General features: G+C 37.9%; 1 protein-coding gene across 10 annotated transcripts in view; it reads left to right on the top strand.

Moving 5' to 3' along the window:
• The window catches only part of Nbeal1 (neurobeachin-like 1), a 167793-nt gene that overhangs the window by 109919 nt on the left and 33467 nt on the right, over window positions 1-24407 (top strand). For all 10 annotated transcript variants that reach the window (XR_001236404.1, XM_013520723.1, XM_013520721.1 and 7 more), the window contains 11 exons: window positions 2916-3221; window positions 3316-3465; window positions 4962-5119; window positions 7548-7672; window positions 13829-13955; window positions 16970-17118; window positions 18171-18304; window positions 20191-20292; window positions 20989-21084; window positions 21565-21689; window positions 23073-23213. Coding sequence is in view for 9 of the 10 variants with exons in the window: in XM_013520723.1 (XP_013376177.1) it covers window positions 2916-3221; window positions 3316-3465; window positions 4962-5119; window positions 7548-7672; window positions 13829-13955; window positions 16970-17118; window positions 18171-18304; window positions 20191-20292; window positions 20989-21084; window positions 21565-21689; window positions 23073-23213 (1613 nt within the window). In the remaining variant the exon portion in view is untranslated. The remainder of the gene's footprint in view (window positions 1-2915; window positions 3222-3315; window positions 3466-4961; window positions 5120-7547; window positions 7673-13828; window positions 13956-16969; window positions 17119-18170; window positions 18305-20190; window positions 20293-20988; window positions 21085-21564; window positions 21690-23072; window positions 23214-24407) is intronic.

Here is a 24407-nt window from a genome sequence, read left to right as displayed (position 1 = left end):
GGATTTAGCTCAGTGGCAAAAGCGCCTGCCTGGCAAGCGCAAGGTCGTGAGTTCGGTTCCTGGTACCGGAGAAAAACCAAAAAATAAAAAAATAAAAAAATAAAAAAAAGTATCAGCCTGTTTGATTCTATTGTCTCAGAAATATTCTTATCAGCCTGTTTGATTCTATTGTCTCAGAAATAAAAGCATATTTTCCTGAGGTTTTGCACATTAAAGGTTAGGACAGAGATCTTTCTTTATAGAGTTACAACAGGGCTGGCTGCAAAATGAAGATGCCACTCAAGCTTTGGTTTGGCCCATGTGTACTAATTGCTAGTTATTCAGGTTTTACTAGATTTCATGAGAAGCCAAGATTTCCTAGCCCATAGGAAAAGTAGAATTATGTGAGTTTTAATTGATATAGATGCACTCATCTGTGCTTGGTTATGTTTCCTGTTCCTCCCAGTCGTCTCAGCCCAGCCAGTGATTTTCATCCTGGGCTGCACATGAAACCACCTAGGGGACCTTTACAAAAAATTACCTAAGTAAGGCATCACTTTTCTCTTTATTGGGAGAAAATACCCAACACAACCTAAAAGAGGGGATGTTTATTTTGGCTCACATTTTCAGTCTATGGTTGTCTGGTTCCAAGGCAGGAAGTACATGGTAGGATGGACTGGTAGAGGGAAGTTGCTCAGGTCATGGTGACCAGGAAGCAGAGATCAAGGAGCAGAGGAGGGAGATGGACCCTTCTAGTTTATGCACTCAGTGATCTGCTTTCCTCCATCTCCCAGCAGCAAGTCAACCATCCTCCAGAAACCCTACCTGTGAGCTCAGCAGACCTTTATAGTAGTACATTCTTGATTTAAACCATGAGACTCATAGTAGTTTGTGCAGATGTGAGGGAATGTGGAGCAGCAGTATTGTTTTTAATTCCTCAGGTGATCCTAATGCATTATGCTGTAATGGAGGCCAAGTCAGGAAGAAATAGAGGTGTATCTATCCAAAAATAAGGAATTGGTCAAGTAAACTATGGTGTATTTATTAAAAGTAGCTTTTAAAAATAAATATATAAGCTTCAAGTTTGTTTAATATCATGATATTACAATCAAAGCACTGTATATTCAACATTTTTTAAGTGTTATTTTGAGACAGTCTTACTAGGTTGCCTAGGCTTACTTTGAACTTACTATTACCCTTCAGAGTAGCTGGGATCACAGGTATGCCCTACTACATCTGGCTTCATCTTTTTAAGTAAACAGTATTTTTTCAAACACATAGCAAAAAAGCCTAGATACTAGCATGTGAGATATGAGGGTCATTGAAAAAAGCCTCACTTTTTACTAGAGAAGTTAAAACCGTGGACCATATTAAAGAATATCTCCTCCAGTGCTGTTTGCTCTGTTAAGATTCTCTTGTTTCTTTTGCCTACAGAAGCCTGTTCATGTAGCCAAGACCAGCTTTTACCACATACACCTTCTTAAAGTGGTGTCAAGTTCTAATAATTGATTTTATTTTGCTTTCTTTATTCTGGGAAGTAATTATATGTTATGGTTTGTGTCTGGGTGTCCCCCCAAAGCCTCATGTGGTCATGGGGCAGGCTTTTAGAGTTTGATTGACTATGGGTGTGAGAGCTGCACCCACCCTGGGGTGGATAGTTTGCATATATAAGGGAGAGGAAGAGGCTGCTTGCCGCGATTCCTGGCTTTTGTGCTTGTTGTTCTGCTGTGTTCTGCCGCCATGAGCTGTAGCCCTCTGCCATGTGCCACTCTGCCTTGTAACTTGCCAAGTACGGACTGAAACCTCCACAAAATGTAAGCGAAATAAACCTTTCCTTCCTTAATTTTGGGTGCCAGGTATTTCGTCCCAGCAACAAGAGGAAAGTAACCAAGACATTATATCCAAAATCAGAACAAAGAATGAGGGAGAAGCAATATTGTCATTTTCCCTGTTTTGGTTTTTAAGTCTTAGATCTTTCTGTAGTCTAAAGTAAATGAGTACCTTTAGAGACCTAACTTACTTCTTTCCACATTGTTTCTTATGGCTAACCCTTAATAGTAGTGTAGATTATTCCTTTGCCTGGGCTTATGCTTTGGTATCTATTTTCCTTGGGAACTTTAAGTAGGTTTTGATTAAGAACTCAGACCTATCTGTACCTGTCTTTATGTATCAGAGTACCCTTTATTCCAAATAATAGAAACACCAAGTCAGACTGACTTAAGTAGGAAGCTTTAGTGGCTCAAATAATTGAGAATCCCATAGTGAAGAGGAGTTAAAGTAGGATTTAGTCAGGGCTCTGGTTCAACTAAATTGCTGTTCTCTCAGCACTGTTGTTGCCTTAAGATAACTTCCTTTATGGACACAGAATGGCTGCCAACAATAATTGAGCCTCTGTGCTACCTCATTCACATCCAGAGAAAGACAGGGTTTTCTTCTATAGTTTTTAGTGGTGGAAGCCCTCCGTGAGTCTCTTGTGTTTCTGTGTATGAGGGTCAGATGCCTTTGTTAAGTTGCTTATGTAGTGAACAGCTTTGGAAATGAGGTCCTGACTCCCTTCGGACAAACTTTTGGCTGATAAAATGTTCAGGTTCTGCGTACTTGGTGTTCCTCCCCAAGCAAGTACTACATGAGTACCTTTAGTGGGCAGGTATCATCTAGTCTTCTTACTGTGAGAATTGCAGTTTGTGGAACCAGTCCAAATCCTGATACTATGATTATTACTATTGCTCTAGATCTCTCCCTGGCCCAAAAGTCTCATGTTCTAAGCAGATATCTATGAATATATGGCAGGCTAATGTGTTAGCTTAGAAGTGAAATAAGATCTGAGTCAATTCATCTTTCTTGACTGTTAATTTATACAAATTATGGGCTTGCAGAGCAAGGCAAAGCCTTTGCTGTCTCTAAATTCTGCCTCACCCTCATCTGTTTTCTTCCAGGTTTGTGCAGTGGCATCAGCCAAACTAAATACCCTTCTTCAGACCAAAGTGATTGAAAGCCAGGAGGAAGCTTGTTACATTTTAGGGAAGCTGGAACATGTTCTAAGTCAGTCAATCAAAGAGCAGACTGAAACCTACTCATTTCTGATTCCCCTTGTCCGTACTCTGGTGTCCAAAATTTATGAACTTCTCTTCATGAACTTGCACCTGCCTTCTTTACCTTTTACCAATGGTAGCTCCTCATTTTTTGAAGATTTTCAAGAATATTGCAGTTCAAATGAATGGCAAGTTTACATTGAAAAATATGTAAGTTTTATCTTTTTTGAGCAAGATTCTTCTTCTGATTTATCATTTTTGTAGATCTGTATACCAAATTTTGTATATTCTTTTTTTAAACAAGATTGTTCCTTATATGAAGCAATATGAAACTCATACATTTTATGATGGTCATGAGAACATGGCACTTTATTGGAAGAATTGTTATGAAGCCTTAATGGTGAACATGCATAAGCGAGACCGGGAAGGAGGGGAAAGCAAGCTCAAATTCCAGGTAAAAATTGTTTTGTTTTATTTTGTGTTGCAGTGCTAGGGATCAAACCCAGGGCCTTGTGCATGCTAGGCAAGTGCTTTACCACTGAGCTACACCTCCAGCCCAAATGTTTTCATACCTACTTTTTCATATTGATTCCAAGCACATAATACTCAAATGAGAGCACTAGTAAGCCTACAATTTGAAAAATTATAATTTGTCTGTCTGAATATTGTTTCAGAATTGGAAAAAAATAGCTGGTGGAAAACAATTGAATATTAGTACAAAATACTCTATATAATTATGTAGAAATTAGTTTATTAAACTGAAAGTCCATTAGTAGATACTTGTAAATAAACTCAACATGTATCAGTGCCTCGAGGGAAATATGTACTTACTAAAAAGAAAGAAAGGCCTCAACTTTATAATTTTAAATTTCTACCTCAAGAAACTAGACAAGGCACGCACTCTAATCCCAGTACTTGGGAAACTGAGACAAGATTTGCCAAAAATTCAAGGCCAGCCTGAAGTAGGCAAGGCTATGTCTCAAAATAATTACTTATACCAGGAATGAAAGAGGCAGTGTCACCACTGACTCTACAGACATCAGTACAGCATTAAGGGACTCTGTTATATACAGACCATGCCCAGCCTGTTTTTTCTGATTATTAAAGCAGTGTATATTGATAGAAATACAGCAAGTATTGAGGAAATGAGTTAATTTGTAATCTAAGTTTCAGCGGTATGCTGTGCATGTGTCTATTCATGTAGAATAGACCTTATTCTACATGTGACTTTTTTATCCTTGTATCGCTCTATATTGTTAGCCTTGTATCCAGACATTACTCCTGTTGTTCTTATTACCAAACAAAGAACACATTCTGGCTGGGTGTGAGATAAGCCAGTCTTACCTATTAGAAAAATATACAACCAGATGTGGTGGCGCACTCCTGTAATCCTAGCACTTGGGAGGCTGAGGCAGGAGGATTGCTGTGAGTTCAAGGCCAGCCTGAACGACATTGCAAAACCTTGTCTCAAACAATATACAAACAAAAAATGCTGTTCCTAGAGGAGCAGTCTAAGACATATGATTTTTTCATTATAAAAGATTTGTCTGTTTTTGTTGTTGCTTTTTAAGTGGTTGGTAGTGGTATGGAATGTGATTACTCTTACTTTCTTTAAACATGTCTCATTCTAGATTCCTTATAAATCAAAGCATCCCCCCAAAGATTATTTCACCTGAAGGCTAATTACCCTGAGTTTTAAGATCCTGTGTTGAGGTATTTTGTGTCTGAAGTTGTTTACAAGTTCATTGCCAGTTATTTTTTTAAGTTTTAAAATAGTCTGAATAAATTATAGCTAAAATTATATCATGCTTCATCAAAGACAATTATTGTAATAAAAAAAAAGTATGTGATCACAAGCTTCTTTCCTCATATTACATGATTTTATTGGTCCAGTTTAAAAATTTTGTAAATATATAATTCAGTACTCTCATTTATTGCTGTTCCTTTCAGGAGTTTTTTGTGGAGCCATTTAATCGAAAAGCACGCCAAGAGAACTTGAGGTATAATAATATGCTTAAACAACTGAGCACTCAGCGACTAGCTGCTCTTAGACTCTGGAAGGCAGTACAACTCTATCTTACATGTGAAAGAGGACCTTGGGCTGAAAGGTAGAAGTATGCCATTTATTAATTAGTCCTTTTCTTTAGAACTGTAGAACTATTAAGCTAGTTCTCTCTTGACTCCAAATTAATTTTATTATGTTTTTATAAATTAGATCAGGGATGATTTGAGGTTTTTTGTGTCTTTTTCTTTCCCCTTTTTTTTTTTCTTCTGGCTTTGGCAATTGAATCCAGGGTTTTCACCCTGAGCTGTATCCCCAGCACATTTTTAGTTTTTGAGACAGCCAAGTTGCCCAGGCTCTTGAACTTGTGATCTTCCTACCTTAGCTTCCCAGAGTGCTGGGATTATATACATGTACCACCATTCTTGTCATATGGGGTTTTTCTTCATGCCATTATTTTCTTTTTACCCTATGATAGACTTAAGGTTTATTGAACTTTAGACTCATCATAAATATTGACATACAATACTTTTGTCTTTCTGACATCAACTCTTTGAAGTAGAGTAATGGTAATATGTGTTTAAATATTTTTCCTTTAATTTAAGTGATCCTAAATCATAGTTTTGATGAATCATAGCAGTTTTGTAGCCTTTTTAAAATTTACCATTTTATTTATTTCATACTGTTTTTTCTGGGGCTGGGGATTGAATCCTAAGTCTCCGCATGCTAGGCTAGTACTCTGCCCTGAGCTGTATCCTCAGCCTTCAATCTAACTGCTGTATTTCAGAATGTATAATTTAAACGAAATGTGGTGACACACTCCTGTAATCCTTCATTCTGAGAGACTCAGGCAGAAGATCACAGGTTCACATATAGGCTGGGCATTAACAACTTAGCAGGACCCTTTCAATAACAAAACAGTATGGGGATGTAGTTCAGTGTAAAAGCCTTTGATTCAGTTGCCAGTTCCAGGGGGAATAAAGGTACAATTCAAAGGCATTAAGCACACTCATAATGTTGTGCAATCACCACCACTGTCTAACTTCAGAATCTTTTCATCACCCCAAGGAAAGCCCATGTTCACTGAACTGTCACACCCATTGTCCCCATTCCCTGGCAGCCACCAATCTGCTGTGTACATTATTTGCCTCCTTTTGGACATTTCGTCTAAATGAAACTATATAATTGGTCACCTTTTGTGTCTGATTTCTTTTACCTAGCATGTTTTTGTTATATAATAATTCTGTGTGACTCACTGAGGACTCGCCAGACCCTTTTCCATAGCACTACATCATTGTATGTTCCCACTAGCAAGGTGGAGAGTCCCAGTTTCTCCACATCCTAACCAATATTTACCATTTTCAAAAATTGTATAGCCTTTAGTGGGCATGGTATCTTATGATGTTCCTTTCCATTTTACTAATAACTAATGATGTGAACATCTTTTCTTGTGATTGTTGGCCATTTGTATATCTTCTCTGGAGAAGTGTCTTTTTAAAAAAAAAATTTAAGCGCAAGGTCGTGAGTTCGGTTCCCGGTACCGGAGAAAAACCAAAAAAAAAAAAAAAAAAAAAATTTACTAGTCCATCTTCGCAGTGCGTAGTGATTACATTCATCACATTGAGTTGGTGCATGTAGACAACACGTTTGAATTCTCTTTACTCCCCCTTCCATCTCCCCTCCATCCCCTCATTGCTTGGTCTCCTTCCCATTGTCCACTGAGTTTCTTTGCCCATGTGTAAAGTTGGCTTCTAAGAACTTGATAGTCTTAACTCTTACATCTTTGATCCATTTTTACTTTTCCTTATTTTTAGTAAAATTACTTTTTAAACTGTACTTGGAAATACTAACTCTGTGTCTAGTTATTTAAGAGCTTCCATTTGGCAGTGAAAAAGTAAAGGAATTAGCCTGTAAGTTTGAAAGTCCCCATTTAGATCTGATTTATGCCACCTGTAAACCTTGTAGAGCAGAGCAAATAATAGCTATCCTAGGTTTCCCCATGTATAAACGTAGCTGTACACACTTACTTTAATTCTCTTTAGTGTTTAGATTAAATGAGATAATCAGCCAAAAAGTAAAGCAAAAGTAAATGAAATAATCATTATGAATGTTTTAAAACAAATACAAAATACTCCAATACTTTGGAGATTTTGTGTTGTTGTTTTGAGACAGGATCTTTATGTAGTTTAAACTGGCCTTGAACCCCCTCTGTAGCCCAGGCTGGCTTCAAATTTGCAGCCATCCCCCTGCCTCAGCCTCCCAGTACTGGGATTATAAGAAGGCACCACCATGCCTGGCACTTACATTTGTTTTGCTTGCTTGCTTGCTTCCTTGCTTGTTTTTGAGGTAAGATCTTGCTAAATTGTCTAGGCTGGGCTCAAATTTCTGTCCTCCTGCCTAAGTCTTTCATAATGCTGGTATTGTAGGTATATGCCACCCCACTTTGGTAATACTTCATAATTCATTATACTACTTTAATCAACCTATCTTTGTAACTTTAATCTAAATATTTTGTTTGCTTACTGTATTTTTAGGAAACAGAATCCAATTCACTGGAAACTAGCTAATGTAGAAAATTATTCCCGCATGAGACTTAAACTGGTACCAAACTATCACTTCAAAACTCATGAAGAAGCTAGTGCCTTGAGAGATAACCTGGGTGAGTTCCAGTGACTGCTTAATTAACTGTTGAAGACAAATTGTTGATGGGCTATTATTGTTTCATTAATTGTTTTCAAATAGTTAACTTATACAGGAAGAGTGGTGTTTTACAGTTGATACTTAAATGTTTACATGTGTTCAGTGCTGTTATATTTGAGCTAAGTCTAAAACAACTTCATATTTCCTTTGGTGGTACTTTCACCAAAAACTGTTTGTGTGTATATATATATTTTTTGTTTGTTTGTTTGTTTTATACTGGGAATCAAACTCAGGACTTCATGCTTGCCAGGCAGGCCCTGCACCACTGAGCTAAACCCCTGCCCTGTAATTATAAAACCATACTGAATTTCATATAAATTATATCTCTTATAGTTAGGTATTATCTTCTCCCTTAGACTAATATTAGATATAATAGAATTCTTCAAAACAGAAAAACAGCAGGTATGGGAGTATACATCTGTTATCCCCAGCTACTTAGGAGGCTAATGCAGAAGAATCACAACTGCCAAACCAGTGTTGGCAACACAGCCAAACTTTCTAAAAAACAAAAAAACTTCTTGGCAGTCCTTTAGGCCTTTTGTTTTTTTGTGCGTGTGTGTTTTTTTTTTTTAATTTTAAAGAATAAAAGAAGGATAACATAATAATAGGGGGGACTTAGCAAATTACAGACAAAATGGTAGGAAATTATCAATGGTTATCGTTTTACATATTATCTACAAAATAGTTTCTCAGGAAAACAAATAAACAAATAATAGTGAGTTAGAGACAAAAGAGGTAGGAGATGATCAAGAGTTGTTGTGCTATACTTTGGTATCTTCAAAGTGGCTTCTAAAGAAAATAAAGAGAGCTATACATGAGTGATCTATTGAAAAATCATTAACTATTCTCAATGGTTGTTGTAGGAAACACATAATAAACATACATTATGAAATAGGATAGGAACATTACAAACTTTACACAGTTATGGATAGATTAGTAGGAAAATATCAATGGCTGCTGTAATACATGGTGGTATCTTCAAAGTGGTTTCTCAGGAAGACAGAGATGTGCAAGGAGGATCTAATAAGTACTTACAGCCTAAGGATTGTCAAAAATAGCATATTACCTCCTCACCAGTGACTCCTTTCACTGAGGTATGATGGCTGGAAGGAAGGCCAGGATTGAAAAGAAGGACCGAGAGACTTGCACCTGTGACTAGCAACAGGCTGTTTTCTTGTTCCTTCATAGTCATGATTACCCAGGACTCCTCGATGGAGATGACGGTCTGGCCAGAGGGAGAAGGCAGAGCATGCCCCAAGCCCTCTCATTCCTGTTGGACTAACTGGTAGCATGGGTCTGATCTCTGGGGCCTCCACCTCAGAGGGCAGACCGATCTCCAGTGGTCTCCTTTGCATCCAGGGCATGGCCCATGGGGCCTCTTAGGGCAGTTCCTCTTGAGGTAGCCTGGCTTTTAACAGTGGTAGCAGATGAATGCAGTTGTCGAGTTCTTCTTGGAGCCCCGGGAATCAGACCTGGGATCTGTTTCTCTTAGTGGTGCAGCAAAAGCAGCTGCTTTTTCTCAGTCTCTTTGTTTTCTCTCCTTGACCTCCTCCTCATCATGGCTATAGAATACTGAGGAGGCAATTCTTACTAACATCTCAAGTGAACTATCTGGGGTGAAAGCCATTCTTTGTAGCTTTTTCTCTCCAGCTTCCCATTGCTTTGGGACCCCACAACCAGTTAGTGTCCTCTCCCCAACTGTCAGCACAGGCAGCAGGAATCCTGCTGCAGATTTCTCCAGAGCTTCACCACAGCCTGTACTGTTAGGGGAAGAATGGCTTCCAATGAGTCTCTGCAGGCATTGTGCAAGGTCCTCCTGGTTTACAGCTTCCGAGCAGCTCTCGTGACCCCAGTCCACTGGACCTCTGACTCCGTGGGCTTAGTTTGCATTCTCATGTTCTCTGAGTCCTTGTTCAGCAGCTGCTCCTCCGCTAGCTCTGGACCTTTCTTGTTCCCAATGGCAGGAGCAAGAGTGGCTTGTTGTATGGCATATATTCCCAGGGGTTGTTCAAAGTTTCAATGATTCACACACATCCGTGGGTGGGCAACTGCAGTCAGTGCATGGTGGGCCAATTGTGTCACTGTTTCTCTGTGTCATGATAGATCCCAATTGAGCGGCGGCGGCCGGCCTAAGGTCCGGCGCGCAATAGCGCTCGTCGCAGCATAGCTCCCCATACGCTGGGGGCCCACCCTCCGGAAGCCAGCAGGCAGGAAGCTAGCCAGCCAGAAGGCCGGCGCTCCCCACCCGCAGCTCACTGTGCGCCGGAAGCCCTCCTTCCGGGGAACCACGAGGCCGGGAGTGAGTCGCCGGTCCGAAGACCGGTGCTCCCCGCCCGAGGCTCCCCGTGTGCTGGGGGGCCACCCTCTGGGAGCCAGCAGGCAGGAAGCTAGCCAGCCGGAAGACTGGTGCTCCCCACCTGTGGCTCCCTGTGCACCGGAAGCCCTCCTTCCGGGGAACGACGAGGTTGGGAGTGAGTCGCCAGTCCGAAGACCCCAAAAGACCGGCGCTCCCCGCCCAAGGCTCCCTGTGTGCCGGGGGCCCACCCTCTGGGAGCCAGCAGGCAGGAAGCTAGCCAGCCAGAAGGCTGGCGCTCCCCACCTGCAGCTCCCTGTGTGCCGGAAGCCCTCCTTCCGGGGAACCACCCCTTTAGGCCTTTTGTAACCTAATTCTAAGTCAGGAATCATGGCGCATGCCTGAAATCCTAGCACCTCGAGGCTGAGGGGCAGAGGCGGAAGGATCACTGAAAGTTTGAGGCCAGCCTGGGCTACATAGTGAGTTCAAGGCCAACCTCAACTACATAGGGAGACCCTATGTTTAAAAAAAAATAACAACTGATTCTAAAGAACTCTAAACCTTCGATATTTTTTTTGATGGACCAATACTTTGAAATATTTAACCTAGAGACTGGGTGCTCCATGCCTAGCATGTACAAGGTCCTGTTTTCTATCCCTAGGACCACAAATAAGGTTAAATAAAATAAGTTACCTAGCAATATTTCAAAACAGAATTTAAGGGTATTACCTCCTAATGAAGCCCTTTATTTCTGCCCATATCACTTGTCTCATCTCTCATTAGTTTGAAGATAGGTCATACCCATAAAGTTTGTTAAATCACTGGCATTCGTCTGTATACTAGGTTGTAGTTAGTTTTCTCTCTGCACATTGTGCTCATTGACTAGGTTATAGATGAAATGAGTGCCAACTTTTAAAGATCTAATTGTTTTAATTTAACATATTGGCCAATAATTTGGTACCACATAATCAAAGCCATGTTGTCTGTATTTTAGGGTCTTATATTCTAAAATAAACCAGATAATAGTACTTGATTTTCCTAATTGGAAAATTGTATCCCTGTCCATGATACAACCACCAACTTTTAATGTAACTTACATAGCAACAATTATATACAGCTTTCCTTCCCTTTTAGTATCCTGAGACTACTGTACGTTGTCTACCGAATGACATCAGTCTAATAATTATTTAAGCAGTAGAATCTCACATCATTTTGCTGACATTTGCCAAGAAATCCCACCCCAAGAAATTCCTTCTCCCCATTCTCCCCATTTTACCCCCATACACATGCATGCAGGTATAATTTTATGTCCCTTCTTCTTGATTTCAGGTATTTTTAATCCAGGAAAACCAATATCCTTTCTCCTTTCTTCATCTCAGTTTTTCTCATTACCTGTTTAAAAATTTACTGCAGGGATAATGGTGACGTTAAAACCATAGTGAAGAAAAAAATTACATATTTCTTGTGAAACTGGAGATAGTAAAAAGTGAACAGCTTCAGGTTTTAAGACATGTACAGTTCCCTGAATTAACTACATTAATTTCTGAATTAACTACACAGTATTTTGCTTCCTCTTTATTTCTGTACTTCTGTTGAAGCATTCTGTAGTTATTCTCATAAATGTATTTCTTTCTTAGCTGTGCTGTTTCACTCCTTACTTTCATACCAATTTTGTCTCTTTTTTCTTCCCTAAAACTTTTTCCTCACCTTTTAAGTGGTGGTGTTCCCGGATCTATGGCTGTCCATTTTGCCTGTTACCTGTTTCCTCTGAGTCATTTCAGTGTTCACCACTGTGTATGCAATGATGCTTTCTCCTGTAGGGTTGACTCCACTACAGCCTCTATGTGATTGATATTTCTGAAATTAAATTAGTTATTTTTTTCTCATTTATGTATCATTTATCCTAGATTCTATTTCTTTTCTATCTGGTATTCATCAGTGTCTTCATATATTAGTTGTTCAAATTAAAATCATTAATGTTATCTACCCTCCCCTCTCTTAATACACATGATAGCTTTTTAGGTACATGCTGATTCTAGTTTTTATATATCCTTTGAATGTTTTTCCTAAATTTTATTTCCTTTGCTGTTGTCATGACTGAGCTTGGGGCTGTCTTTTCCCAGATTTTCAGTAGATTTCCCAGCTGGCCTCCTTGTTCTTCAGTCCTTCTACCAACCCTCCACCAATCTTTCATCAGATTTTCAATTTATATTCTTAATTAATGGAGTAGTGTCAAATTCATCTACATAAAGTCAGCTCTTTGTTTGTGTCAGATGTATCTAAGACTTCTTGCTTTTTCATTTTTATTGCATTCTTACGTGTTCTGTTATTTAATGCCCTAACAATTTTTTTATTTGGATCTTATGAAAGAAATATGTTCAGTAGGAATACTTACCAGTGTATTCTAGGAGAGTTATGGACTAGGTAGAAGAAAGTGTGTTGAAAGCAGACTTACACAGAAAAATTCAACTTTAAATCATTTTATATGTCTGAGCGGTGATACCATTTGAGAAGTTAAAAGGGAAATAATCTTCTTTGTACTGTTTTAGGGGCTGGGGATTTAGCTCAGCAGCACAGTGCCTGCCTGGCAAGCGCAAGGTCTTGAGTTCGATGCCCGGTACCAGAAAAAAATCCAACCCCCCCTCAAAAAAAAATATAGTTGAGATGAATGTAATAATAAAAGGTACCATTTATATTTAGTATCATATATGTTACCTTTTGTATCCATAACAACTCTGTGATAAATTCTCTTTTTCACCTTTAAGAAAAACATAGATAACATATTTAGTGGCACCTGCCTGTAATTCTAGCTACTCAGAAGGCTGAGGCAAGAGAATCACAAGTATGAGGTGAGCCTGGGAACTTAGGAAGACCTTGTTTCAAAAGACAAATTTTTAAGGGTAGGGGAAAGGCTGGGACTATAGCTCCATGGCAGAGTGTTCACCTACCATGAGCAAGGCCCTGGGTTTAGTTTCTAGTACCACAAAAAAAGGGGAAAATTTAAATTCATGGGATCCTATAGCTAGTAAGTTGCAAAACAGAATCTGAATCTAAGTTTATCATCTCACAGCTTTGGTTCTTTTCATTATAACAGCCTTACTCTCCTACAAAATGTTTTGTTTATGAAGTATATTTACTGCGCATATATAATAGAATTACTGATTAAATACCATGTGCTCCAGAAAGTAAAACTTCAGTTCTTAGTCTGTGTTTATCTTCCAATTGAAGATAATTTGTCCTATATTTTCTTAGTAATTCTTTACAAATGCATAATAAAAATTATATTAATATAGTGAGAATGATTGTTTTGTTTCATTACTAGCATGCTTCAGAATTAACTATGACTAACTATGAATAATGGAAAGTATCACTTATCAACATGAAGTTTTGTATTTGTATCAGACTATCAGTAGAGTATTCGACCTATTTCTTTTTGTTTATCTCTTTTTGCTTTGAGACAGGGTCTCAGTATATAGTTCAGGTTGATCTCAGACTTGCAGCCATCCTCATTCTTCAGCCTCTGGAGTGCTGGGATTATAGGCATGCATCACTACACCCAACTATTTGACCTATTTCAGAAACAGTTAATGCCATCATTAAAAATATTTCACATATTTTAATACAATTATATCTCTTACCACATGTATTAAAAATCACCATGAAGCATCATAGATTATTCTAAATTACAGTACCTCCTTTACTTGCAGTATACATATTATTGTGTAATAAATGGAAATTATATAAGGGCTATAATACTATTTTTTACTTTATGGTTTGTTTGTTTTTTACTGTATATTTAATAGATATTTTATGTTTAAACAGGTATCCAGCACTCACAGCCCTCCAGTGATTCATTGCTTTTGGAAGTAGCAAAACAAGTGAAGGTTAGTGATGTGGAGGAAGATAAATTAGAACTTTTTGAAGAGGACGTAACAGCCAGAGTAAATACGTATGTATGACTACTGCAAAGAATTTTTAGTTATTTTGTTCTAAGAAATGGAATTTCAGAATTGTGGATTTGCTTGAAATTCTGTGTCCTTTTGTGATCCAACACTTACTGCTAATGCAAATCTGTCAGAGTTCACTGAGATTATTGAAGAAAGCTTCTTAGAACTATGATTACTTGGAGCTGAACCTTGAAATTAGAAAATATCTTTAAACAGCAAGATAATAAAAAAAAAAAAAAGGTGAAGTATAGCTAAAGCTGTGTTTAAGGTAATGTTACCTTTCTGTCACTGTGACAAAATACCTAAGAAAATCAACCAAAAGGAGGAAAGATTTCTTTTGGCTCATGATTTCAGAGGTTCAGTTAGTGGTCCCTTGACTGTTAATTCTAGGCTGTGATGAAGCTGAACACCCTGGCCAGGAACATTTGTGAATAAAGCTACTTATTTCACAGCTTCCAGACAGCACAGGGAGAGAGAGCTGGAATTTATAACAGAGGCCCAAACCATGAGGTCATACCCCCCATGACCAGTTACTTCTTAAAGATCCCATCTCTGAATATTGCCACACTGGTGATAATTGGGGGATATTTAACATCCAAACCACAACAAATAGAAATGTGCAGTACAGGGGTTGAAGGTGAAGCTCAGTATAGAGCCCTTGCCTAGCTTGCATGGGGCCTTGGACTTTACTCCCATCACCAATAATAAATAAATGTACAACATGAAATACAAGATCAAAAGCAAAAATAAATAAAGGTGAAAGTAGAAATCCATGAAGGGAAAACTAAAAAAAGGAAACAAAAGTTTGGTTATTAAGAAATAACAATAAACATAAACCTGTAGCCAGGCTGATTAGGAGTAAAAGAAAGATGAATCAGCAGTTAAAATGATTAAAAAAGAATACTAATGACAACTTTTTTTTGAGGCAGGATCTCCCTCTGTATTTCAGCCTGGCCCGGAACTCACTGTGTAGCCCAAGCTGCCTTCAAACTCAACCGTAATCCTCCTGCCTCAGCCTCCTGAGTGCTGGGATTTACAGGCATGCACCACTACACCTGGCTAATGACAACTTTATACCAGTAAATTTGGCAATTTAAATGAAAAGAACAAATTCCTTGAAACACACAAATGACCAAACCTCCCTGTCTTGGTTGTTTTTCTCTCATTGCTGAGACAAAATACCTGATACCCAGAATTAAAGGGAGAAAAGGTTTATTTAGCTCCCAGTTTGTGGAGGTTTCAGTCCATACTTGGCTGGCTCTGAGGCAGGGTGGCACATGGTAGAGGGCAACAGTTCATGGCAACAGAAGACAGCAAAGTAACAAGAGCAAAAAAGGAGTGGCAGCAAGCATCCTGTTCCCCTCCCTTATAATATCTGCAAACTACCCACCCCAGAGCGGATGTAGCACTCACACCCATAATCCCAACGTTGGACCATGGATCAATCAAAAACTCTAGAAGCCCGCCCTATGACTGCATAAGGCTTTGGGGAGACATGCAGACACATACCATGACACTCCCTCAAGAAACAGATGACCTGAATAGCAATGGAGACAGACATATATTATCAACTTGTCAATCTAAACTTCTTTCCTAAGCAAATATAAAATATTTCATCTCCCCTTTTGGTGGTTATCATTGTTGTATATATTAGAACACTTTATTTCTTTTTACCATCTGGTGCCATTTATTTTCTTTTAGCCTGAGGGACTTCCTTCAATACTTCTGTAATAAGAAAGGTTTAATACCTACAAATTCCTTTTTAGTCTTTGTTATCAGGGAGGTCTTGATTTTTAGTTCATTTTTTGGTCTATTTTTAGAAATCAGAATGTACTTCATATAACGTAAAACTTACCTTCTTAAAGTGTATAATTCTGCAATTTCTTAAGTGTTTTAATAGGTTATGCATCATCACTAGTATGTAAATTCAAAGCACTTCTATCACTCCAAAGGGAAATCCTGTACCTTCCAGTTGTCATTCCCAGTTTTCCCCCCGCTGCCATGCCCCAGGAATCACTGATCTAGTTTGTGTGTCCATGTATTCTGCCTATTTTGGACATTTCCTATAAATCATATAATACGTGGCTCTCTGTGTCTGGCCTATTTTATTTGGGATGTTTTCCTTAACAATGCTTTATTCCTTTATATACTGAAATACTATCTCATTTATGGATACCACATTTTGTTTGTCCATTTATTAATTGATGAGCATTTCATTTGTTTCTGTTACTGAGCTATTATGAATAATATTTCCATGAATATTCATGTACAAGATTTTTTTTGAACATTTTCAGTTACTTTGGTATATTTCAGAGTAAAATACTTGGGTCAGCAACTTACAGATTTACTTGAATAACATTTCCTGAGTATGAGGTCCTGTTTCTATAACTGGCAGTTACTGTCACCTAAACCACCTGATGACCTTCCCTTTGCCGTTTTCCCTCCAAGAAGTGCAAATGCTACCACTCCTTATAAGACAAGATACATGACTCTAGTGTGTGCACAGAGGAGCTCTTGGTGTTAGCATCAGTCCCTTCATCAGGAGAATGTTGTGGTGACCCTCTATTTTAGTTACTTTTACAGTTTTGCTTTGTACTTTAATAATTAGTATTGATAATCGTTTACAAAACAGCACTAAAATGACAAACTTTTTACATATTCTTTGGGTCAATTCATGTTTAGAATAGAACTAAAATGATGTGACAAATATTGCTGCATTTTAACTGTCTTCTACCAAGTCAGTTAGCTTCATTATATTTAATTTTAATAAGTTGTATAAAATTTAAATGTAAAGCATTTTTATGAAAATGAATAATTGGATATTTGTATAATATTTAAGTTGTTTAATATTCGATACAATATTTCTTATATGTAAGTCAGATGTTCTTTTTTGGGCACTAATTTTAGATACGAGATTTGTATTTAAATATGATAGTCTTTTCTATTTAAGCAGAATAAGTTCATGTGGTTTTTTTGGTTGTTGGGTTGTTTTTACAGTGTTGGGTTGTTTTTATAGTGATGAGAAAGAAGAACAGGATCAAAAAGAAAAATTGGTGTTGACAGAAGACTGTGAACTTATCACAATAATTGATGTAATTCCTGGCAAATTAGAAATCACTACTCAACACATATACTTCTATGATGGCAGCATTGAAAAAGAAGATGGTGAGGAGTTCTAGAAAAATAACTTTCTTGTAGTAATTAAATATTCAGTTTAATAAATCCTGAATGAGAAGAAAACAGTAGGATGGAATGGTGAAATTGCAGTCTATCACGTAAAATGAAAAATGGAAAGTCAGTCTAGTGTTAAATTTATTTATCAATATGTTGAAGGGGAGTGCTTTCATTGTTTATTATTAATGCATTTTTAAATTATAATAGACAGTGTCATTTTATCATAACTTCATATGCATGCCTATTGGCTGCTCTCCTAATCCCTTATGTAATAATAAAAGGCTGGTTAAATTGGATGTTGTGGTGCCTACCCGAAATCCCAGCACTCCGGGAGGTTGAGGCAGAAGGATTGCTAGTTGGAATCCATCCTGGGCAATTTACAGACTTAGCCATTTCTCTCTGTCTCTCTCTGTCTCTCTCTCTCTATCTCTCTCTGTCTCTCTCTCTCTGTCCTTGTCTCCTCTCATTCTCTTTGTTTAGTTTGTTTCTGGTGGTATACTAGGTATGAACCCAGGGACTTGATACTGAACTATATCTCCTTTAACTTTTAATTATTTATTTTGAGATATTATCTCACTAAATTACTGAGTTGCTTGGACTGAACTTGCAGTCCTCCTGCTTCAGACTCTCAGATTTCTGAGATTACAGGTGTTGTACTACCATGCCTATCTTCAAAATAAATTTTAAAAAACATTTTAAGGGCTGCTCTAGTGTTGGAGCAGTTGCCTAGCATGCGTGAGACTAGGTTAACTCCCTAGTACCACAAAAAAATAAAAGGCTGATTAAAATGGCAACACAGACCTGTTTCCAAGATACAGTGTTCAGAATTATTCTCTATTCTTATAAAGCAGCAGAATAGCTGTAGAATTTTGAAATAGTTTTAAAAGAAACAATTTAAACATCCAATGGATATAACAAATAGTTTTTATAATACAGAAATCTTTTCCCTAAGTTATACTTTTATCAAGAGCAAGGCAATATTTGCTGCAAAGCATGGGTAACTTTATGCAGTACCTCAGCCACAAGATTTCTTCTGTTTGCAGGAGTTGGCTTTGATTTCAAGTGGCCTCATTCTCAAATTCGAGAGATTCACTTACGGCGTTACAACTTGAGGAGATCAGCCCTTGAAATTTTTCATGTTGACCAGTCCAACTACTTTCTCAATTTCAAAAAAGAGGTATGCTGCCTTTCTGGAAATTCCAAAGTATTAGCGAGAAGTAACTTTCTAGCTAGTGAGCACTGATGGAACTTTGGGCTATACTCTTGTCAACAAAAAATATTAGAGGAAAAATAATACCTTGGAAACTAATCAGTACAGTACATGAATTTTTATTGAGGCTTATATTTCACTTTTGGCAGGGTGGTTGTTTGCAGTTCATAGGTATGTGTATAGATACGTGTGTGTATATGTATATGTAAATATAGTCTGTAGAATATTGCTATAAATAGGTGCCTGACAGTATCCAGTTACCATGTAACATGTAATGTGTAAGATTATGACTGAATTTATTAAATTAGATTGGGTTCAAATTCAACAATAATAGGTATTTATTTCTTTTTACTATTCATAAGAATTAGTAAATTCTTAAGTAGTATAAGTGATTAAGCACACAGGCGCTGTAACCAGATTGCCTGGGTCCAAGCACCATCTCTGCCACTAGCTGTGTAACCTGAACCTGTTCCTTAGGCTACTTGGCCTGAACCTTCTTGTCAGTCACTCACATTCACATTCAGACAGGTCAGACAGGTTTCACATTCTGATGGCCCTCCCCACCTTGCTAGCCTCCGCTGTTTTCTCTTACACGTCTGCCCTAATGAGATCTTCCTGTGTTTAATTCTGTCTTCATGACTGTGTCTCAGAGAACCCAGATTAGCACAAAAAGTGACTAATTTACTATTTGTCTGTGGGACCCAGGTTTACTTACACATAATCTGATTCACATGTTTTAAAGACCATTTTTCTGATTTAAGAAAAGTCTACCTTTTTGCTATTAAAAATAAATCTCCCTTATAGAAATACACACAGCATGTGTTTGATGGAAGGCTGTGACATGTAGTTAACCAAGGCTGTCCTGCTAAATACATCTGTATAACTTTATAGCTTTTAAACCACATTTGTATAAAATATCTAATTTTATAACAACCTTGAAATTAAATATGGCAAATTCCATTATCCCTTTTTTCACAGATGACGACACTAAAATTCAAAGGTGAATTTTATAACTTTGCATTTGTATAGCTCTGAATAATTTACAACACTTTAAGGGTAGAAGTTATATTGTTTACAAATGAGAAGGAGTAAATCAAATGATTTGCCAAGATCATTAGTAAATAGCATAACTGAATTTAAATTTGGGAACAAAGTTTTCCAATTCAAAGTCTTATGACTTTACACTATAAATTTTGCAAAAGATAGATGACTTAATCAACTGCCTTAGTCTGTTTTCTGTTGCCATAACAAAGCACCTGAGACATGGTAATTAAAAAGAATAGAAGTTGATTTGGCCTGTGGTTCTGGTACTGGTATCACAGGCATGATACCAGTAGCATATGCTAGAGGAGTGCATCTCAGGCTGAGAGAGAAAAGCAATGTTAATTCAGGTCTGTCTTCCTTAAAAAGCCACTAATGCCATCATGAGGTTCCCCATCCTCGTGATTGTATCTAATCCTGACTACCTTCCAGAAACCCCACATCCAGCTATATTAGCAAAGGAATTTGGGGATTAAATTTCCAACACATTAACTTTTAAGGAGCATATTCAGTCCACAGCACCAGGTATAGTAGAAAAGTCAAAACGGCAATCAACTACTTACCTAAAACAGAATAGCCAAATCCCTAGAGACAGGAAGAAAACAGATTAGTGGAGATCGGGAGATATGAAGGAGGCAGAATTGGGGATAACATGCCTGGGCAATGGGGTAGTTGCATAACTCTGAATATACTAAATTACACCTTAATTATATACTTTAAAAGGAAAATTATATCTTACTAAAATTATCTCACTGTTATCAAGACCATAATCCAAATTTGTCTTCACTGATTTTAATGCTGTATTTTTTTAGGTTAGAAACAAAGTATATAGCCGACTGTTATCACTTAATTCTCCAAATAGTTACGGAACAAGGTCACCACAGGAGTTATTTAAAGCATCAGGATTGACACAGGTAGGACAAGTCGTTGTTTTGGTGTTCTTGTGGTGGGGGCAGTTTGAGACAGGGTCTCTTTGTGTAGTTCAGGCTGGCCTTGTACCTGTAGCAATTCTCCTACCTCCTGGCATTATACATCCTGCCACCATGCCTGGCTTTGGGTGTTCACTTCATATCTCAAACTTCTGCTTAAAAGTAAAATTTGCATCTTCTGATTACTTTCTTATAATTATTACTACTGTGTTTCAATTCAGACAGATCTATTATCTTTAAATCTTATTCACAGATACAGTACCTTCCCCTCTCCCAAGTCACTCAGTCTGTGGGATTTTCTCTTGAAAACACATGGGTCAGCCATGGTGCATGCCTGTAATCCCAGCACTTCGAAGGCTGAGGCCAAAGGATTGCTGTGAGTTTGAGGCCAGCCTGAGCTACATAGTGAGTTTAAGGACAGCCTGAACTACACAGTGAAATCCAGTCAGGAGGTGGGGTGGGGAATGGGCCAGGCATGGTGATACATACGTCTGAGTTACCTGGGAGGCTGAGACAGAAGGATCATTTAAACTCACAAATTCAAGACTAGCCTGGATAACATGGCAAGATCCTGTCTCAAAAGTAATGGGAGTTTTCCTGAACAGTCAAATCAGTCATGCATAAAACAAAAACAAAACAACAAAAAGAGCTACTCTGATTTTTCTTTTTTATGCTGTTTAGAAATGGGTAAACAGAGAGATATCAAATTTTGACTACCTCATTCAAATAAATACAATGGCAGGACGAACCTATAATGACCTTGCACAGTATCCTGTGGTAAGTTTTGTATAAATCCCATATAAGGAATTGCTTTATAGTTCTTTGATACACAAAAGTATATGTATGATACATTTCATTTTTTTAATATATAGGACCTGAGGTATAGTTAAGTGGGTGAGTGCTTGCCTAACATGTATGAGGCCCTGAGTTCAAGTCCCAGCACCACAAAAATAAATACATACATACCTACACACATACACTTTTTGCCTTTATGTACATTTTATATCTTGGTGTTTTCAAGAGGTAACATTGATGAAGAATAATTTAAAAGCTTTTTTTCTCCTTCACTGAAAATATTCCAGTGGAAATATAGGAAATAACAGCATTGAACTAAAGATGAATAAATTTAAAGTATTTGTGTAAAATGTGTACAGTAGGGAAAATATTTATAGAGAATATTCCTTTCTTTATATAAGCATTTTATATTAGATGTGAGGATATTAGGAATGTCTAAATTGTAAACTGTGGCTCTTCTAGTTTCCCTGGATTTTACAAGATTATACTTCAGGAGAATTGGACCTTAATAACCCCACTGTATTTCGAGATCTCTCCAAACCAATTGGGGTAGTTAATGATAAAAATGCCAAGATCATGCAAGAAAAGTAAGTGCTTTTTAACTGTTTTGAGCCATACCCATTGTCAGCTTGAATTCCTATTGATTTCTGCTATGGCCAACCAATGTTACCTTTTTTTTAATGCACAGCTACCTTTGTTAGCCAGACTCTGACAATTGCTTCACTAAATTTTCATAAAACATTGGTTGTCCTTCAAATAACTGCAGTTCTGTTGCTATTCCTTCTTCATCACACCTAAATTGATGTTTCTCAGAATTTCTTTTCACTTCGTAATAATTATGCTAAAGCTAATTCTGGAAATTTCCCTCCCCCAGGTAGTTTAGACTTCAAAACCTACTGATAAATATGTGTAAATATTCATCTGATATAAAACTATTTTGAAAGATACAAAATTAAAATACTACTCTATTATTTAACAATGATAGGAATAAAAAATAATGAACTGGACATAGTGATGGATGCCTGTAACCCCAGCTACTTAGGAGGCTGAGGCCAGAGGATCACAAGTTTGAGGCCATCCTGGGCAACTCAGCAAAATCCTGTCTAAAAAAGAAAAATATTTAAAGGACTGGGGACATAGCTCATCTCCCTGGGTTCAATTCCCTACATATTTTTTCTCCTCCTTTTTTTGGAGGACTGCAAGTGTAGCCCAGTGGTAGATCACCCGGGTTCATCCCTAGTACCACCACCAAAAAAAAAAAAAAACCCTAGTATATTAATTCATACAATAGAATAGACAAGTAATTATCTCTGAGAAGTAGAGTTATAGTTTTAAATTTCTATTTTAATTATGTTTTCTAATTTTTCCTGTGGTTGAACATATGTTATTTACATAAAACAAAAATATTAGCCAAGCCTGGTGGTACACACCTGTGAATCCCAGCCCTTGGGAAGCTGAGGCAGGAGGATCACAAGTTTGAGACCAGCCCGGGCTACATAGTCAGCTCAAGGCCAGCCTGAAGTACAGAGGAAGACTCTGTCTCAGAAAAAAAAAGTTTCAGAATCCAGTACTGGGAATATTACATTGTTTAGAAAAAGCCATTAAGGAATAAGACTTTTTCCATGTATTTATATGATATGAAACTAAACATGCTGGTGCATGCTTGTAGTCCCAGCTAAGGCAGGAGGATGTGAGCTCAGCCTGGGCAATTTAGTGAGATATATCTTAAAATGAAAAAGGGCTGGGGTGTAGCTCGGCGTGAAGGCCCTGGCTTCAATCCCTGCTGCTACCTAAAAGGAAAAAATAAAAATACAAAAGATGTGATAATCCTACTACAGTTTGATAATGAAGCATATAAACAAGGGCTAACTTTTCTTTTAAAGAACAAAAGTTTTTCTAGCAATGAAGTACACTCCTAAGCACCCTTACGTAATTTGCTGTTACGGTTATAAAACTCATTTCTTTTTTAGATATGAAAATTTTGAGGATCCTATGGGAACAATTGATAAGTTTCATTACGGTACTCACTATTCAAATTCTGCTGGGGTCATGCATTATCTTATCCGTGTAGAGCCATTCACAAGCCTCCACATCCAGCTTCAGAGTGGAAGGTACGTTTGGGGGAAATAAGCTATTTTCTTACAATGTGTGATAATGTTGAAATGGTGTGGCTTGACCTCCTTTGCTGTATAACAGAGCCACATCGTGGTCACTGTCCCCTCCCCCTCCCTGTCCCTCTCCTCCCGCTTCCTTCTCCTCCGCCTCCTCTCTCTCATCTTCACTCCTTCCCTCCCTGCTTCCTCCCTTTCTATTTCTCTCCCACTTATTACCTCCCTCCCTCCCCTCCTTTCATTCTTCCCTTAGGTTTTGATTCAGATAAAAACAGCCAAACTAGTTTGAGAATTAATCACTCAAACAAATGACTTTTTAAGAGTTCTTTTTTTCACTGTTATCCCAGTGTGCCTTTGGGGATTCCTATTGAAATCCCTGTTGTTTTGAGGAATTCAACAAAGATAGCTCTACTTTAGAACTAAATCTAAACCATCTGTAGAGAGTCGAATCTCAGCAAGGCCTGTATAGTACTCCTAGGAATATTTATCAAGATCGAGCAGTAAGGAACTTTTATAGCAGCTGCTTAAACAGGTCTGTAATAGCTCTATGTTGATACATTAAGTGAATATCATGACTTAACTTACATTTCACATTTCCTTATAAATGTAAGGAAACTAACATTTCCCTGAATCCTCGGTTCCAAAGTGAATCTTCAGGTAGTACCTGAAGATTTGGAACCGAGGATTCTATTGATATATATTTTGTCTGTGTTGCCTTATTTTTAAACATTACCCATTTACCTTCCCCCACCCATTCAAGAGCTATGTAAGCAATTGCCTGTTCTTTTCTTTTTCTGTGTACCTTGTGTCTCATACAGTTAACCTATGTCCTCTATCCTATCGTTTTTTTAACCCCAAGACAGGGTCTCACTATGTAATTTAGGCTGGCCTTGAACTCACTCTGGAGCCCAGGCTGGCCTCGAACTCACAGTGATCATCCTGCCTCAGCCTCCTGAGTGCTGTGATTACAGGAATGTACCACCATGCCTGGAGCTCTGTCCCTATTTTAAATACAGTAAGCCTTAGCTTTCAAGAGACCCCAAAATCACTAAACGCTACTAAAATGTTACATTTATCATGATATCAGGTACCTTTTCCCCTATAAGATGCAGTAAAGTGCCGGGCGTGGTGGTGCACGCCTGTAATACCAGCGCTCGGGAGGCTGAGGCAGGAGGATCGTTGCAAGTTCGAGAC

Source organism: Chinchilla lanigera, unplaced genomic scaffold (genome assembly GCF_000276665.1).
Source record: "Chinchilla lanigera isolate Chin_1 unplaced genomic scaffold, ChiLan1.0 scaffold00056, whole genome shotgun sequence".
Classification (NCBI taxonomy): Eukaryota; Metazoa; Chordata; class Mammalia; order Rodentia; family Chinchillidae; genus Chinchilla; species Chinchilla lanigera.
Note: the sequence above shows the minus strand (reverse complement) of the source record. Positions and strands in the feature narration are given on the sequence as shown.